Here is a 16,242-nt window from a genome sequence, read left to right as displayed (position 1 = left end):
TTATGTTTATTGATTTGTGTATGTTGAACCAGCCTTGCATCCCAGTGAGGAAGCCCACTTGATCATGGTGGATAAGCTTTTTGATGTGCTGCTGGATTCGGTTGGCCAGTATTTTATTGAGGATTTTTGCATCGATGTTCATCAGGGATATTGGTCTAAAATTGTCTTTTTTTGTTATGTCTCTGACAGGCTTTGGTATCAGGATGATGCTGGCCTCATAAAATGAGTTAGGGAGGATTCCCTCTGTTTCTATTGATTGGAATAGTTTCAGAAGGAATGGTACCAGCTCCTCCTTGTACCTCTGGTAGAATTCGGCTGTGAATTCATCTGGTCCTGGACTTTTTTTGGTTGGTAAGCTATTAATTATTGCCTCAATTTCAGAGCCTGTTATTGGTCTATTCAGAGATTCAACTTCTTCCTGGTTTAGTCTTGGGAGGGTATGTGTGTCGAGGAATTTATCCATTTCTTCTAGATTTTCTAGTTTATTTGCGTAGAGGTGTTTATAGTATTCTCTGATGGTAGTTTGTATTTCTGTGGGATGGGTGGTGATATCCTGTTTATCATTTTTTATTGCGTCTATTTGATTGTTCTCTCTTTTCTTCTTTATTAGTCTTGCTAGCAGTCTATCAATTTTGTTGATCTTTTCAAAAAACCAGCTCCTGGATTCATTGAGTTTTTGAAGGGTTTTTTGTGTCTCTATCCCCTTCATTTCTGCTCTGATCTTAGTTATTTCTTGCCTTCTGTTAGCTTTTCAATGTGTTTGCTCTTGCTTCTCTAGTTCTTTTAATTGTGATGTTAGGGTATCAATTTTAGATCTTTCCTGCTTTCTCTTGTGGGCATTTAGTGCTATAAATTTCCCTCTACACACTGCTTTAAAAGTGTCCCAGAGATTCTGGTATGTTGTGTCTTTGTTCTTGTTGATTTCAAAGAACATCATCTTTATTTCTGCCTTCATTTCATTATGTACCCAGTAGTCATTCAGGAGCAGGTTGTTCAGTTTCCATGTAGTTGAGCGGTTTTGAGTGAGTTTCTTAATCCTGAGTTCTAGTTTGATTGCACTGTGGTCTGAGAGACAGTTTGTTATAATTTCTGTTCTTTTACATTTGCTGAGGAGTGCTTTACTTCCAACTATGTGGTCAATTTTGGAATAGGTGTGGTGTGGTGCTAAGAAGAATGTATATTCTGTTGATTTGGGGTGGAGAGTTCTGTAGATGTCTATTAGGTCTACTTGGTACACAGCTGAGTTCAATTCCTGGATATCCTTGTTAACTTTCTGTCTCACTGATCTGTTTAATGTTGACAGTGGGGTGTTAAAGTCTCCCATTATTATTGTGTGGGAGTCTAAGTCTCTTTGTAGGTCACTCAGGACTTGCTTTATGAATCTGGGTGCTCTTGTATTGGGTGCATATATATTTAGGATAGTTAGCTCTTCTTGTTGAGTTGATCCCTTTACCATTATGTAATGGCCTTCTTTGTCTCTTTCGATCTTTGTTGGTTTAAAGTCTATTTTATCAGAGACTAGGATTGCAACCCCTGCCTTTTTTTGTTTTCCATTTGCTTGGTAGATCTTCCTCCATCCCTTTATTTTGAGCCTATGTGTGCCTCTGCATGTGAGATGGGTTTCCTGAATACAGCACACTGATGGGTCTTGACTCTTTATCCAATTTGCCAGTCTGTGTCTTTTAATTGGAGCATTTAGCCCATTTACATTTAAGGTTAATATTGTTATGTGTGAATTTGATCCTGTCATTATGATGTTAGCTGGTTATTTTGCTCGTTAGCTGATGCAGTTTCTTCCTAGCCTCGATGGTCTTTACAATTTGGCATGTTTTTGCAGTGGCTGGTAGCGGTTGTTCCTTTCTATGTTTAGTGCTTCTTTCAGGAGCACTTTTAGGGCAGGCCTGGTGGTGACAAAATCTCTCAGCATTTGCTTGTCTGTAAAGGATTTTATTTCTCCTTCACTTATGAAACTTAGTTTGGCTGGATATGAAATTCTGGGTTGAAAACTCTTTTCTTTAAGAATGTTGAATACTGGCCCCCACTCTCTTCTGGCTTGTAGAGTTTCTGCCAAGAGATCAGCTGTTAGTCTGATGGGCTTCCCTTTGTGTACTGACCTTTCTTTCTGGCTGCCCTTAACATTTTTTCCTTCATTTCAACTTTGGTGACTCTGACAATTATGTGTCTTGGAGTTGCTCTTCTCGAGGAGTATCTTTGTGGCGTTCTCTGTATTTCCTAAATTTGAATGTTGGCCTGCCTTGCTAGATTGGGGAAGTTCTCCTGGATAACAACCTGCAGAGTGTTTTCCAGCTGGGTTCCATTCTCCCCGTCACTTTCAGGTACACCAATCAGACGTAGATTTGGTCTTTTCACATAGTCCCATATTTTTTGGAGGTTTGTTCGTTTCTTTTTATTCTTTTTTCTCTAAACTTCTTGCTTCATTTCATTCATTTGCTCTTCCATCACTGATACCCTTTCTTCCAGTTGATCGAATTGGCTACTGAGGCTTGTGCATTCGTCACACAGTTCTTGTGCCGTGGTTTTCAGCTCTATCAGGTCCTTTAAGGACTTATCTGCATTGGTTATTCTAGTTAGCCATTTGTCTAATGTTTTTTCAAGGTTTTTAACTTCTTTGCCATGGGTTCGAACTTCCTCCTCTAGCTCGGAGTAGTTTGATCGTCTGAAGCCTTCTCTCAACTCATCAAAGTCATTCTCCATCCAGGTTTGTTCCATTGCTGGTGAGGAGCTGTGTTCCTTTGAAGGAGGAGAGGCGCTCTGATTTTTAGAATTTTCAGTTTTTCTGCTCTGTTTTTTCCCCATCTTTGTGGTTTTATCTACCTTTGGTCTTTGATGATGGTGACGTACAGATGGGGCTTTGGTGTGGATGTGCTTTCTGTTAGTTTTCCTTCTAACAGTCAGGACCCTCAGCTGCAGGTCTATTGGAGTATGCTGGAGTCCACTCCAGACCCTGTTTGCCTGGGTATCAGCAGCGGAGGCTGCAGAACAGTGGATATTGGTAAACAGCAAATGTTGCTGCCTGATCGTTCCTCTGGAAGTTTTGCCTCAGAGGGGTACCCGGCCGTGTGAGGTGTCAGTCTGCCCCTACTGGGGGGTGCCTCCCAGTTAGGCTACTCGGGGGTCAGGGATCCACTTGAGGAGGCAGTCTGTCCCTTCTCAGATCTCAAGCTACGTGCTGGGAGAACCACTACTCTCTTCAAAGCTGTCAGACAGGGACATTTAAGTCTGCAGAGGTTTCAGCTGCCTTTTGTTTGGCTATGCCCTGCCCCCAGAGGTGGAGTCTACAGAGGCAGGGAGGCCTCCTTGAGCTGTGGTGGGCTCCACCCAGTTCGAGCTTCCCAGCCGCTTTGTTTACCTACTCAAGCCTTGGCAATGGCGAACGCCCCTCCCCCAGCCTCGCTGCCACCTTGCAGTTTGATCTCAGACTGCTGTGCTAGCAATGAGCGAGGCTCTGCGGGTGTGGAACCCTCCAAGCCAGGCACAGGATAAAATCTGCTGGTGTGCCGTTTGCTAAGACCGTCGGAAAAGTGCAGTATCAGGGTGGGAGTGACCTGATTTTCCAGGTGCTGTCTGTCACCCCTTTCCTTGGCTAGGAAAGGGAATTCCCTGACCCCTTGTGCTTCCTGGGTGAGGCGATGCCTCGCCCTGCTTCAGCTAACACTCGGTGCGCTGCACCCACTGTCCTGCACCCACTGTCCAACAATCCCCAGTGAGATGAACCCGGTACCTCAGTTGAAAATGCAGAAATCATTCATCTTCTGTGTCACTCACGCTGGGAGCTGTAGACTGGAGCTGTTCCTATTTGGCCATCTTGGCTCCACCCCCTGCTTACCATTTCTTTAGCATTTTCTTTGTAAGGGTAATACTTTTATTGTCGTAAGAACCAAATGACGTAGGCAGTCATTACTTCCATTTTAGAGATGATAAAATATTGAGTAACTTGCCCCAAATCACATAGACAGTAAGTGGAGGAGCCTGCATTCTACAGTCTTAATTGCCCAAGCACTTAATTACACTGTATCATCTGAGTTTAATGTTCAACTTAACTTATCCACTAGATTGTAAACATTATCCATAGACTGTAAAGGCTTTGTCTTAGCATAGCTCTTGACACAATATGCAGGTGATAAATGGGTTTTGAATAAATGAATAAACTATTTTTAAAGGTATGTAACATTTTAATTCTATCTTTGAGTTCCCATAGTCTCATGGCTATAGAATGAAAACCAGAGATCCCATATTTAAACTGTAGTGTGACATCCAAAGCTAAGAATATGTCATTTCCGTTAAAATGTACATATTCTAATTAGGAGAAAAAAGGTATGACAATTATATGAATGTTGTACTATCAGACACGGAATCATTTGCACTAACTGTACCCTTAGACAATGAATATTCCTACATATTACATACCACTATATTTAAACAGCAGAGCAGGTTATCATTGAATTCTCATTATAGGTAAAAAAATTGCTTTTTAAAAAATTATTTCATTTGCTGTTGAGCACTTAAATCATGTTCACATATAGGTACATCATTCCAAGCAGTGACTACTACCAGGAATGGAGCCAGAAAAAAAAAAATGATTATACGTCAATATTTTCTGTAGACATTTTATGGTAACAATCATATTTAATTTTTAAAAATGAAAGCAGCTTTATATTACAAAACTATTTTTCTCATGACATGTAATCTAGTAGGATTATGCTAGTCTTTTTTTTTCCTTTGTGGTATTCGAAAAACCTTTGCAAGAAATGCATTTGTAATCAACTTTGCCCTATAATTAAAGCCAGGAAATGGTTTGAGGGCTAAAGTGAAGTTTCCAGCTCCTAGGCATTCTTTGTTTTCTTATTCTATTTTCCTTCATATATCCCTCCTTACCTTTTACACTTTTCTCTTTCTCCTCACAAACAGTATAAACCACTGGGCTTTTCAAAGGGTCATGCTGTTTAAAGAGTCACAGGGAAAACTAGATAACAAATGAATCTAAGAGAAGGCAGGCACCCTCTCTAATCATGCTTACCTGCTCTATCATGTCCAGAATATGCAATTCATCCAGGCTATAGAACTTGTCTTCCATTGCAGAATCCTCTTGAACATCACTTGCATCATCTTTTATAAGTCTACTGACTGAGTGTGGATTTGCTTGTTCTTTCCTCAACTGCTCTTCCTTTTCTACCATATATGGGCTGTAGTGGTGACATAATCAATGTGAGCTTTTACAATTGTATAGTGATTTTCATCTAAGCTATTGCTTCCAAAGTTAGTATTGTACTGGTTTCATAAGATGCTCAGCATTAGAAGGGTTCATGATCAAAGGAATTTTGGATAGTGCTCATACTGAGTCTTTCTTTTGAAGATTCATAACGAATATTAGCATATTTAAAGTAGCACTCAATCAAAGTACCTATTTAATTCTATTCATGCCACTGTTTTCAAGAATTATGACACTACAGAGTTCACTTTACAAATTATAACTAGTAACATCAGTTGCTTTGGAAAACAGTACTTTCAGAAATACTGGCAAGCATTTCCACATCTGCTATATTATTTTACCATCATAACATTCTTTGTTCCCCCTTAATTTTCTTGACAAGTAGGTTGGTTTAAGCAACTTCAGTGATTAGGTCCAATGTACGTTTAAATAGAGAGTTGAAAACAGCAACATAAAATAGACTGTAAAATGGAGGTTTCTTTTGTAACAGAACTTTTTTTAAAAAGAACTACAGTAACAACATGGATTTCAGTAACCACACTACTAACAGAGACCACTTTTTAAAAATGAAAATACTATATATATATATATATACACACACACACACACACACACAATGGCAATTAACCAATTTCTACACTTTTTTTCTAAAATTTAATTGCATGCTACTGTCCTTTCACTTGGCCTACTACTTAGTAGCTCTAAATTTCCTTCCTAATCTCCTTGAATGGCAACAAGAATAGGAGTATTTTTACTTAGAGTGTGATATGACTCTATTTAACTGGTGAATAGAAACTCTAGGATACATTATTACTTTTTTAGAACACTTTGAGATCTAGAAAAAAATGAAATTAATGCTTGTGGAATAATTCATAAAACACTATATAAGCAGTAATTAGGTATTACTGAGGTATTCTAGAGTGACCCAAACATTCTGAAAAGTTTGATGAAATCAATTGCTTGTGTAGACCACTGATTCTCAAACTCAATTACTTTTCTACACTACCTGAAGAGCTTTTAAAAATTAAATGTTTCTAGGCACCCCTACAACTGTAAAAATATAGATGAATTTGTATTTTTGAAAAGTTCACCAAAATTATTCCTAAATTTTTTAAACTACACTCAGGCATTGCTTAACAACAAGGATACTTTCTGAGAAATGTGTCATTAAGCTCTTTTATCATAACATATCATAGCATGTTATTACACAAAACTAGATGGTACAGCCTACTACACATATTGCTCCTAGGCTACAAACTTGTTATAGCATATTACTGTACTGAATACGATAGGCAGTTGTAACACGTAAGTATGTCTGTATTTAAACGTATCTAAACACAGAAAAATTACAGTAAAAATACAATATAAGCACTTTGGGAGGCCGAGGCGGGCGGATCACGAGGTCAGGAGATCGAGACCACGATGAAACCCCGTCTCTACTAAAAAATACAAAAAATTAGCCGGGTGTGGTGGCGGGCGCCTGTAGTCCCAGCTACTCGGAGAGGCTGAGGCAGGAGAATGGCGTGAACCCGGGAGGCGGAGCTTGCAGTGAGCCGAGATTGCGCCACTGCACTCCAGCCTGGGCGACAGAGTGAGACTCCGTCTCAAAAAAAAAAATAATAATAAAATAAAATAAAATATTGTACACCTGTATAGGGTATTTACCATGAATGCAGCTTGTAGGACTGGACGGTGCTCTGGGTGAGTCAGTGAATGAGAGGTGAGTACTGTATACTACTGTAGACTTTATAATAAACACCACAAATTCAGGCTACACTAAATTTATAAAAAGTAAAGTAATAGCACTACAATGTTATGACAGCTACACCACTACTAGGCAATAGGAATTTTTCAGCTTCATTGTAATTTTATGGGACCACCATCATACCTGAGGTCTGTCCTTGATCAAAATGTTGTTATGCAGTACAAGACTATACAGTAACAGCATTGAGATAATATAGGAAAATGTTCATATTTCTAAGATGTAAACTTAAGAATGAAGGGGTGAAATTACAAGGATGTTTGGGATTGAAAACACTTCAATAAAGAACAAAATGTCAAAGAAAGTATGAAACAAATGTGAAAAACATAGATAATTGCTGAATCAGAGTTATAGGTATATATGTTATTGTAGATATACTATTCTCTTTACTTTTGTGTATATTTGAAAATTCTCATTTAAAGACAAAGCTTCCTGGATGATCTGATCATCATCCAGATTTGGATCCACTGTGTAAGCAAAATGAGCAAAGTGATTGATGACATTGTTTCATTTTTGTTAAGCTATATTTATGACATTTAGACACAGCCTAAAAACAAAACAAAACAAAACTATTGCTCCAGTGGTTCAACTTGTTGCCAAAGAAAGTGAAAACACAACTTAAATGATGAACTATTTTATATACCAAGTGGATCACATCAATTGAAAATATCAACTACAAGTGAGAGCTTTAAAGTTAGCAAAATATGTTCTTGCTGCTGTTTTAAAGATATCTTACTTTATGTCCTCAGAATTGTCCAAAGTTACTACTATTCAATTAACAAACTTTTTGGTAAGAATAATGATCTCTTCATTGGACTGTCTGCACCCCTTCCTTCATCTACTACACTGTTATTAATCATGCACAATGCATGCAAAATACAGTGATTATTTTGCCATTAAAATGTTTCCATTAAAGGTTCAAAATTCACTGTGAATAACTGGATTAAAAATGCAGGTTAAGTCTTAAAAACAACAAAGCCAAACTTTTTGGTAAAAGGGGTCACTGGGACATAACAAAACTAGATAGTATAGCCTACTACACACCTAGGCTATATGGCATAACCTATTGCAAACCTAGGAGTGATGCATCCTTTAAAATCAGGTCTTAGTTGAGGTTTGGTCTAGACTACAATGTCTAGACTAAAATACAGTCTAACTACAATGTAGACTATATTTTAAAATAACTTAAGTAGCCTTACAGAAAAATGGTAAGAGGTTCTATTCTTCCAAAGCAAATGATAATTAAATGTTAAATGATCATTTAACTTTTTGTTACTTTCTATAAAAAAGCAGCAACTTATTAATTATTAAGACAAGGAACTATCCTTCTTCTCTTAGTGAGAAAACTTCCCAAAGGAAGGAAGCCTGTGTCATATTAGGAAAGTATGCCTTAAAAATACTGAGAAAAACTTAAAAATGAAATAAACTAATACTTACACTTGGTCTTCTTTTGAGTCTTTATTCTGAAAAATAACATAAGAATTAGTAATCTATATCAACTATATCAAAATAACATACTAGTAATATAATTATATTTAGGTCAGTGTTTCTCCAAAAATTTTTGATCATAACTAAAGAAATATATATCATGATGTCATATGCACTGATGCATATACTTTTATACCTAAGTATAAAACTGAAATATAAGTTCCATGAAATAAAACTTACTCATATTGTATGTGATGAATTCTAGTATTTTTTTATTCCTATTTATTTCCTTTTTCTAAAATGGCAGTTGTGATCTACTAAATTGGTCTTATAATCTGCTACCGAATCTTGAAACATGACTTGAAAGTCACTGATTCAGATGATAGAGGTGAGTATTGGGGCTGTGTCTGTACCTATTAATATACGTTTAGACACAATGTATATAATTCCAATTTATTCCTACACTACAAGCGTTCTTGAAAACCTATATATAAGGAGAAATCAGACTGATTACATTAAGAATCTCACAGAGAAAGAAGTGTTAAGAAGATCACAATTTGAAAAAAATCTTAAAGTTAACAAGGATATCCAGGAATTGAACTCAGCTCTACATAAAGTGGACCTAATAGACATCTACAGAACTCTCCACCCCAAATCAACAGAATATACATTTTTTTCAGCACCACACCACACCTATTCCAAAATTGACCACATAGTTGGAAGTAAAGCTCTTCTCAGCAAATGTAAAAGAACAGAGATTATAACAAACTGTCTCTCAGACCACAGTGCAATCAAACTAGAACTCAGGATTAAGAAACTCAGTCAAAACCGCTCAACTACATGGAAACTGAACAACCTGCTCCTGAATGACTATTGGGTACATAATGAAATGAAGGCAGAAATAAAGATGTTCTTTGAAACCAACGAGAACAAAGACACAACATACCAGAATCTCTGGGACACGTTCAAAGCAGTGTGTAGAGGGAAATTTATAGCACTAAATGCCCACAAGAGAAAGCAGGAAAGATCCAAAATTGACACCCTAACATCACAATTAAAAGAACTAGAAAAGCAAGAGCAAACACATTCAAAAGCTAGCAGAAGGCTAGAAATAACTAAAATCAGAGCAGAACTGAAGGAAATAGAGACACAAAAAGCCCTTCAAAAAATTAATGAATCCAGGAGCTGGTTTTTTGAAAAGATCAACAAAATTGATGGACTGCTAGCAAGACTAATAAAGAAGAAAAGAGAGAAGAATCAAATAGATGCAATAAAAAACGAAAAAGGGGATATCACCACCGATCCCACAGAAATACAAACTACCATCAGAGAATACTACAAACACCTCTATGCAAATAAACTAGAAAATCTAGAAGAAATGGATAAATTCCTCGACAAATACACCCTCCCAAGACTAAACCAGGAAGAAGTTGAATCTCTGAATAGACCAATAACAGGTTCTGAAATTGTGGCAATAATCAATAGCTTACCAACCAAAAAGAGTCCAGGACCTGATGGATTCACAGCTGAATTCTACCAGAGGTACAAGGAGGAACTGGTACCATTCCTTCTGAAACTATTCCAATCGATAGAAAAAGAGGGAATCCTCCCTAACACATTTTACGAAGCCAGCATCGTCCTGATACCAAAACCTGGCAGAGACATAACCAAAAAAGAGAATTTCAGACCAATATCCTTGATGAACATTGATGCAAAAATCCTCAATAAAATACTGGCAAACCGAATCCAGCAGCACATCAAAAAGCTTATCCACCATGATCAAGTGGGCTTCATCCCTGGGATGCAAGGCTGGTTCAACATACACAAATCAATAAATGTAATCCAGCATATAAACAGAACCAAAGACAAAAACCACATGATTATCTCAATAGATGCAGAAAAGGCCTTTGACAAAATTCAACAACCCTTCATGCTAAAAACTCTCAATAAATTAGGTATCGATGGGACGTATCTCAAAATAATAAGAGCTATCTACAACAAACCCACAGCCAATATCATACCGAATGGGCAAAAACTGGAAGCATTCCCTCTGAAAACTGGCACAAGACAGGGATGCCCTCTCTCACCGCTCCTATTCAACATAGTGCTGGAAGTTCTGGCCAGAGCAATCAGGCAGGAGAAGGAAATAAAGGGTATTCAATTAGGAAAAGAGGAAGTCAAATTGTCCCTGTTTGCAGATGACATGATTGTATATCTAGAAAACCCCATTGTCTCAGCCCAAAATCTCCTTAAGCTGATTAGCAACTTCAGCAAAGTCTCAGGATACAAAATTAATGTACAAAAATCACAAGCATTCTTGTACACCAATAACAGACAAACAGAGAGCCAAATCATGAGTGAACTCCCATTCACAATTGCTTCAAAGAGAATAAAATACCTAGGAATCCAACTTACAAGGGATGTGAAGGACCTCTTCAAGGAGAACTACAAACCACTGCTCAATGAAATAAAAGAGGATACAAACAAATGGAAGAACATTCCATGCTCATGGGTTGGAAGAATCAATATCGTGAAAATGGCCATACTGCCCAAGGTAATTTATAGATTCAATGCCATCCCCATCAAGCTACCAATGACTTTCTTCACAGAATTGGAAAAAACTACTTTAAAGTTCATATGGAACCAAAAAAGAGCCCGCATCGCCAAGTCAATCCTAAGCCAAAAGAACAAAGCTGGAGGCATCACGCTACCTGACTTTAAACTATACTACAAGGCTACAGTAACCAAAACAGCATGGTACTGGTACCACAACAGAGACATAGATCAATGGAACAGAACAGAGCCCTCAGAAATGATGCTGCATAGCTACAACTATCTGCTCTTTGACAAACCTGACAAAAACAAGAAATGGGGAAAGGATTCCCTATTTAATAAATGGTGCTGGGAAAACTGGCTAGCCATATGTAGAAAGCTGAAACTGGATCCCTTCCTTACACCTTATACAAAAATTAATTCAAGATGGATTAAAGACTTATATGTTAGACCTAAAACCATTAAAATCCTACAAGAAAACCTAGGCAATACCATTCAGGACATAGGCGTGGGCAAGGACTTCATGTCTAAAACACCAAAAGCAATGGCAACAAAAGCCAAAATCGACAAATGGGATCTCATTAAACTAAAGAGCTTCTGCACAGCAAAAGAAACTATCATCAGAGTGAACAGGCAACCTACACAATGGGAGAAAATTTTTGCAACCTACTCATCTGACAAAGGGCTAATATCCAGAATCTACAATGAACTCAAATTTACAAGAAAAAAACAAACAACCCCATCAAAAAGTGGGCAGAGGACATGAACAGACACTTCTCAAAAGAAGACATTTATGCAGCCAAAAAACACATGAAGAAATGCTCCTCATCACTGGCCATCAGAGAAATGCAAATCAAAACCACAGTGAGATACCATCTCACACCAGTTAGAATGGCCATCATTAAAAAATCAGGAAACAACAGGTGCTGGAGAGGATGTGGAGAAATAGGAACACTTTTACACTGTTGGTGGGACTGTAAACTACTTCAACCATTGTGGAAGTCAGTGTGGCGATTCCTCAGGGATCTAGAACTAGAAATACCATTTGACCCAGCCATCCCATTACTGGGTATATACCCAAAGGACTATAAATCATGCTGCTATAAAGACACATGCACACGTATGTTTATTGCGGCACTATTCACAATAGCAAAGAGTTGGAACCAACCCAAATGTCCAACAACGATAGACTGGATTAAGAAAATGTGGCACATATACACCATGGAATACTATGCAGCCATAAAAAATGATGAGTTCGTGTCCTTTGTAGGGTCATGGATGAAACTGGAAACCATCATTCTCAGTAAGCTATCGCAAGGACAAAAAACCAAACACCGCATGTTCTCACTCATAGGTGGGAATTGAACAATGAGAACTCATGGACACAGGAAGGGGAACATCACGCTCCGGGGACTGTTGTGGGGTGGGGGGAGGGGGGAGGGACAGCATTAGGAGATACACCTAATGCTAAATGACGAGTTAATGGGTGCAGGAAATCAACATGGCACATGGATACATATGTAACAACCTGCACATTGTGCACATGTACCCTAAAACCCTAAAGTATAATAAAAAAAAAAAAAAAAAAAAAAAAGAAAAAAATCTTAAAAGCCCTAAATTTTGTTAATTAAAATAAAACTATAAAGGCAACATACCAAATAAAGGTAGTATCAATGGCATTTAACACATGTTAAACTAAGAGTATTACAGTATTAATTTCTACCATCTCTTGCATACAAGAAACTTCAGGGTCTCCTTCTCTACAGATACAATGCTATATGTACAAATTTGTTTAGCTTTCTTGTCTGTATACTAAGATTTTTGTGTTTGTGTCTGTCCTTATGCTTAATATCCAGTACCAATTTGATTCTATGATTTAGAATTCTTGACTCCTGCCTTTGCTCTAGTGTACTTGAATACCTGAGTTGAAAAGACTTTTGATTGTTCACAATAAACACATCTAGCATAATGGATTATTTCTCAAATTCCCTTTTGGCTCTTCCCATGACAACTTTATGCCAATGAATATATCAGCCATACGAGGCTTTTTTATATCGAAAAATTTGAGAGCTTGAGCATTACCATATTTTAATTTTATGGCAGTAACGGCAAGACACACTATATGCCCTTGCAACTTAGTTTGGTGGTTTGACAGCTGTGAATTTACTTGGCCAGTTTTATGTAGTATTAGACCCATGACTTACCAATACTTTGGCAAAAATTTAAAATATCATCAAAACAACAAATTAGTTTGTTTTATCAGATAAGAACTGTCTAAAAGTAAGGAAAAATCTCCATACTCATATCTTTAAAAAATAAAATTTAACTTTCATAATAACTTCTAAGTAAAATAAGCTATAATAAATGATTGTTAAATACAACAATGATAATGATATTTTACTTATCAGATTCGAATATGAATTCTTTTTTAAATCTTGACTTCGTGTTTTACAAATTCATCTTCATTGTCTTAAGTTTCATTAATGATTACAATTTGTTTACACTTTCAAATGACTAACAACATGGGCTCACCAGATTGTGGTTGGGCAAATATTCTCACTCAATTTATAATATACAGAATACAGCAAGATTTTAAATATATTTTTCAGGCTAGAAAACAATTTTTTTCACCACAAAGTTGCATAACATGGTGGTTAGCTATATGCTTGATTAAAAAAAGACATGTGGCTTTCCCTTATAGTTTTCCTAGCAATTAAGAGACTCACTGGTAAAACTGGGCTACATACTGACTTGTTCATTTTGCAACTGACAAAATCAAAGCAGCAGCAATGCAGGAAGTTTGTATTTGTACCTTTTTGTGCACATTATTGCATTTTTGGCGTAGTCTCAGACATAAAGAAAAAAATCAAGATTACTTAAAGTTTTGAAAGCTGCTTCTAAACATATCAATAAAGATATGACAAAAAGCTGTTCTTAAAACAATGAGTACACATTTTAAAAATAAGTGGTATGTAGAAATTAATGAAATTTCCATGTGACTAATTCAGTCTATATTTATATATGCAAATGTATAAATTACAATTTAAGGAAGTGAAGTATGAAATTGTATTTCATACTTCAAAATCATTCAGGGTATAACTTATGTAGACTTCTCTATAATCATATATTCAGTAAGCGATTGAATCATTTGTGCTATATGTCTACTTGAACTAATTTAAGTTCTAACAATGAATTCATGTATTTAACTCGTGTTCATAATCAGTATTATAATGCTATTATAGTCTCTTACCTTTTTATTCTTAGTCTTCTTCTTTTTCCTTTGTTTACTCTTAACCTAGTAGGTAAAAAATTATTTATTAAATATGTAATTCAAATTGCCCAATGGGTTATTTTGCAAAATATATTTCCTCTAACCACTGAGATCTTTTGTTTTCTAATATTATAGATATTTCTTCCTAGATTCTATGGAAACAATTATTTTTGTTTTTATAATTTTTATTTTAATCCTAGTCTTCTGTCCTTAAATAATCACTGATGAATAAAGGAACAACACATAATGTCAATAAGTAGGTTACTCATAAAAGTTCACAGATGCTCACTTACACACATGGATGTGAGTAACAAAGGAGGAAGACACTTTAAAAGCAACATATTCATGCCTATAAGATGAAAGATCTAAGGATAATTTAGTGACTATATAATAACTGTTACCACTTATTTGTAAAGAAATATGGAGATTCCATTCTGGATGAATTTCATTCTACCTCTGAGTAAATGGTTTTGAAATATCCCACTTTTCTCTTCCTTTCTTTCCTCTCTATTTTAGACTATATTTCTTCTACTTTCTAATACCTTCCCACATCCACTTCAATTGGGAATAAAAAAACAAAAAAAAATTACAATCTAGCATAATGCCTGCCACATAAGTGTTTAAGAAATGGTGGCAAAATAAATGGTTATGGCAGGAAAGATTATGGAAAGAAGTACTGAGGAAAGGACCATTCCAATTGAAGCTCTGTATAAACACTATGAAAATATAAGCTAAAATTATCTGGGATGCTTTAAGTACAGCACATGCAACAAATTAAAGGCCCAGAATAAGTTCTTCTAACTCAAATATTAATGAGAGCTTATACTTCCTGGAGATCTTTAAGAGATTCTGTTGAAGATTCACTGGGTATTGAGGCCCCATCTTTATTAATGTCTGCAAACTGTATCTCAGGGTGTGATTTCACATTTATATTGTACTCCATGAGAGGTGGACTTAGTTCTTCTTCCTCATTCTGTAACTCTTCTATTTCAATACCTAAACATTAAAGACAAAATTCTCAAAATCTAGATGAAAGCAATTTCAGCTTCTTATTAATATTATAATGTTTGCCCAATAAAGCAACATTCACAAAACAGAAATAAAATATATCTCTTTTAAATTACTCGATGAAAATGTGATGTTCATTTATCAATTACCAAATAATATGTGCAAACACCAGCCTGGAACTAATCAGTACGAACCTGAGTGCTATGTTGCCTACCGGAATCTTAGGTATTAGATTAGATATTAGATACTCTAGAACTTAAGTAGACTCTAAATACTAACTTTTTGCATGTCCTGCCCTTGATCCTATTAATAATGCAACTAGTATTATTTTAGCACATATATCTGAAATATAAAGAAAAAGAAGATAAAAGATCTATTTTTTCTGTTTTCTTTCTTTTTCATAAGAGGGGTGTGAGCCCCCTATTATATGACCTTTTCTTTGAGACTTAGCTCCTCGATATTGCCCCAGAGACTCAGTCTCAAAACTTGTCGACTTTGTCTGACTGGTCTCAGAGAGTCCAGCATTTCATCCCAAACAAATCTGTGGTGGTGTTTTTTTAAGTATAATTTTAATTGAATAATATTAATTACACTTAAAAAAAGCACAAAAATGGAAATTAAACAATTACAACTTATCACCTGGCAAAAAAAGTATATAGCTATAAACAACAGACAGACTAAATAAAGTTATACATGCTAAACACCAAACAGAGAAAGCAGGAAGGTATTTTTGCCTGCTGAAGTTTCTGTGAGTAAAACGTTAGAACATCATCCTTGGGAAAACCCTGAAGCACATGCACTAAGCCAAAGGCAGAATAAAGCTCATTCTCGATTCAGCAGACCAGTGGTGATTTGATCACATGATTTTCCAAGTTCTTTTTTTTTTGAGACTGAATCTTGCTCTGTCGCCCAGGCTGGAATGCAGTAGCGTGATCTTGGCTCACTGCAACCCCTGCCTTCCGCGTTCAAGCAATTCTCCTACCTCAGCCT

The 16,242-nt window shown here is 36.4% G+C and overlaps 1 protein-coding gene across 9 annotated transcripts in view; it reads right to left on the bottom strand.

The window, feature by feature from the left end:
- DZIP3 (DAZ interacting zinc finger protein 3) overlaps positions 1-16,242 on the bottom strand; it is a 132,217-nt gene that overhangs the window by 52,178 nt on the left and 63,797 nt on the right. For all 9 annotated transcript variants that reach the window (XM_063630614.1, XM_055259992.2, XM_063630611.1 and 6 more), the window contains 4 exons: positions 15,071-15,240; positions 14,224-14,268; positions 8,430-8,455; positions 5,039-5,204 (listed from right to left, as the gene is read on the bottom strand). In XM_063630614.1, the coding sequence (XP_063486684.1) occupies positions 5,039-5,204; positions 8,430-8,455; positions 14,224-14,268; positions 15,071-15,240 (407 nt within the window). The remainder of the gene's footprint in view (positions 1-5,038; positions 5,205-8,429; positions 8,456-14,223; positions 14,269-15,070; positions 15,241-16,242) is intronic.

This window comes from Symphalangus syndactylus, chromosome 21, assembly GCF_028878055.3.
Source record: "Symphalangus syndactylus isolate Jambi chromosome 21, NHGRI_mSymSyn1-v2.1_pri, whole genome shotgun sequence".
NCBI classification, from domain to species: domain Eukaryota; kingdom Metazoa; phylum Chordata; class Mammalia; order Primates; family Hylobatidae; genus Symphalangus; species Symphalangus syndactylus.
Note: the sequence above shows the minus strand (reverse complement) of the source record. Positions and strands in the feature narration are given on the sequence as shown.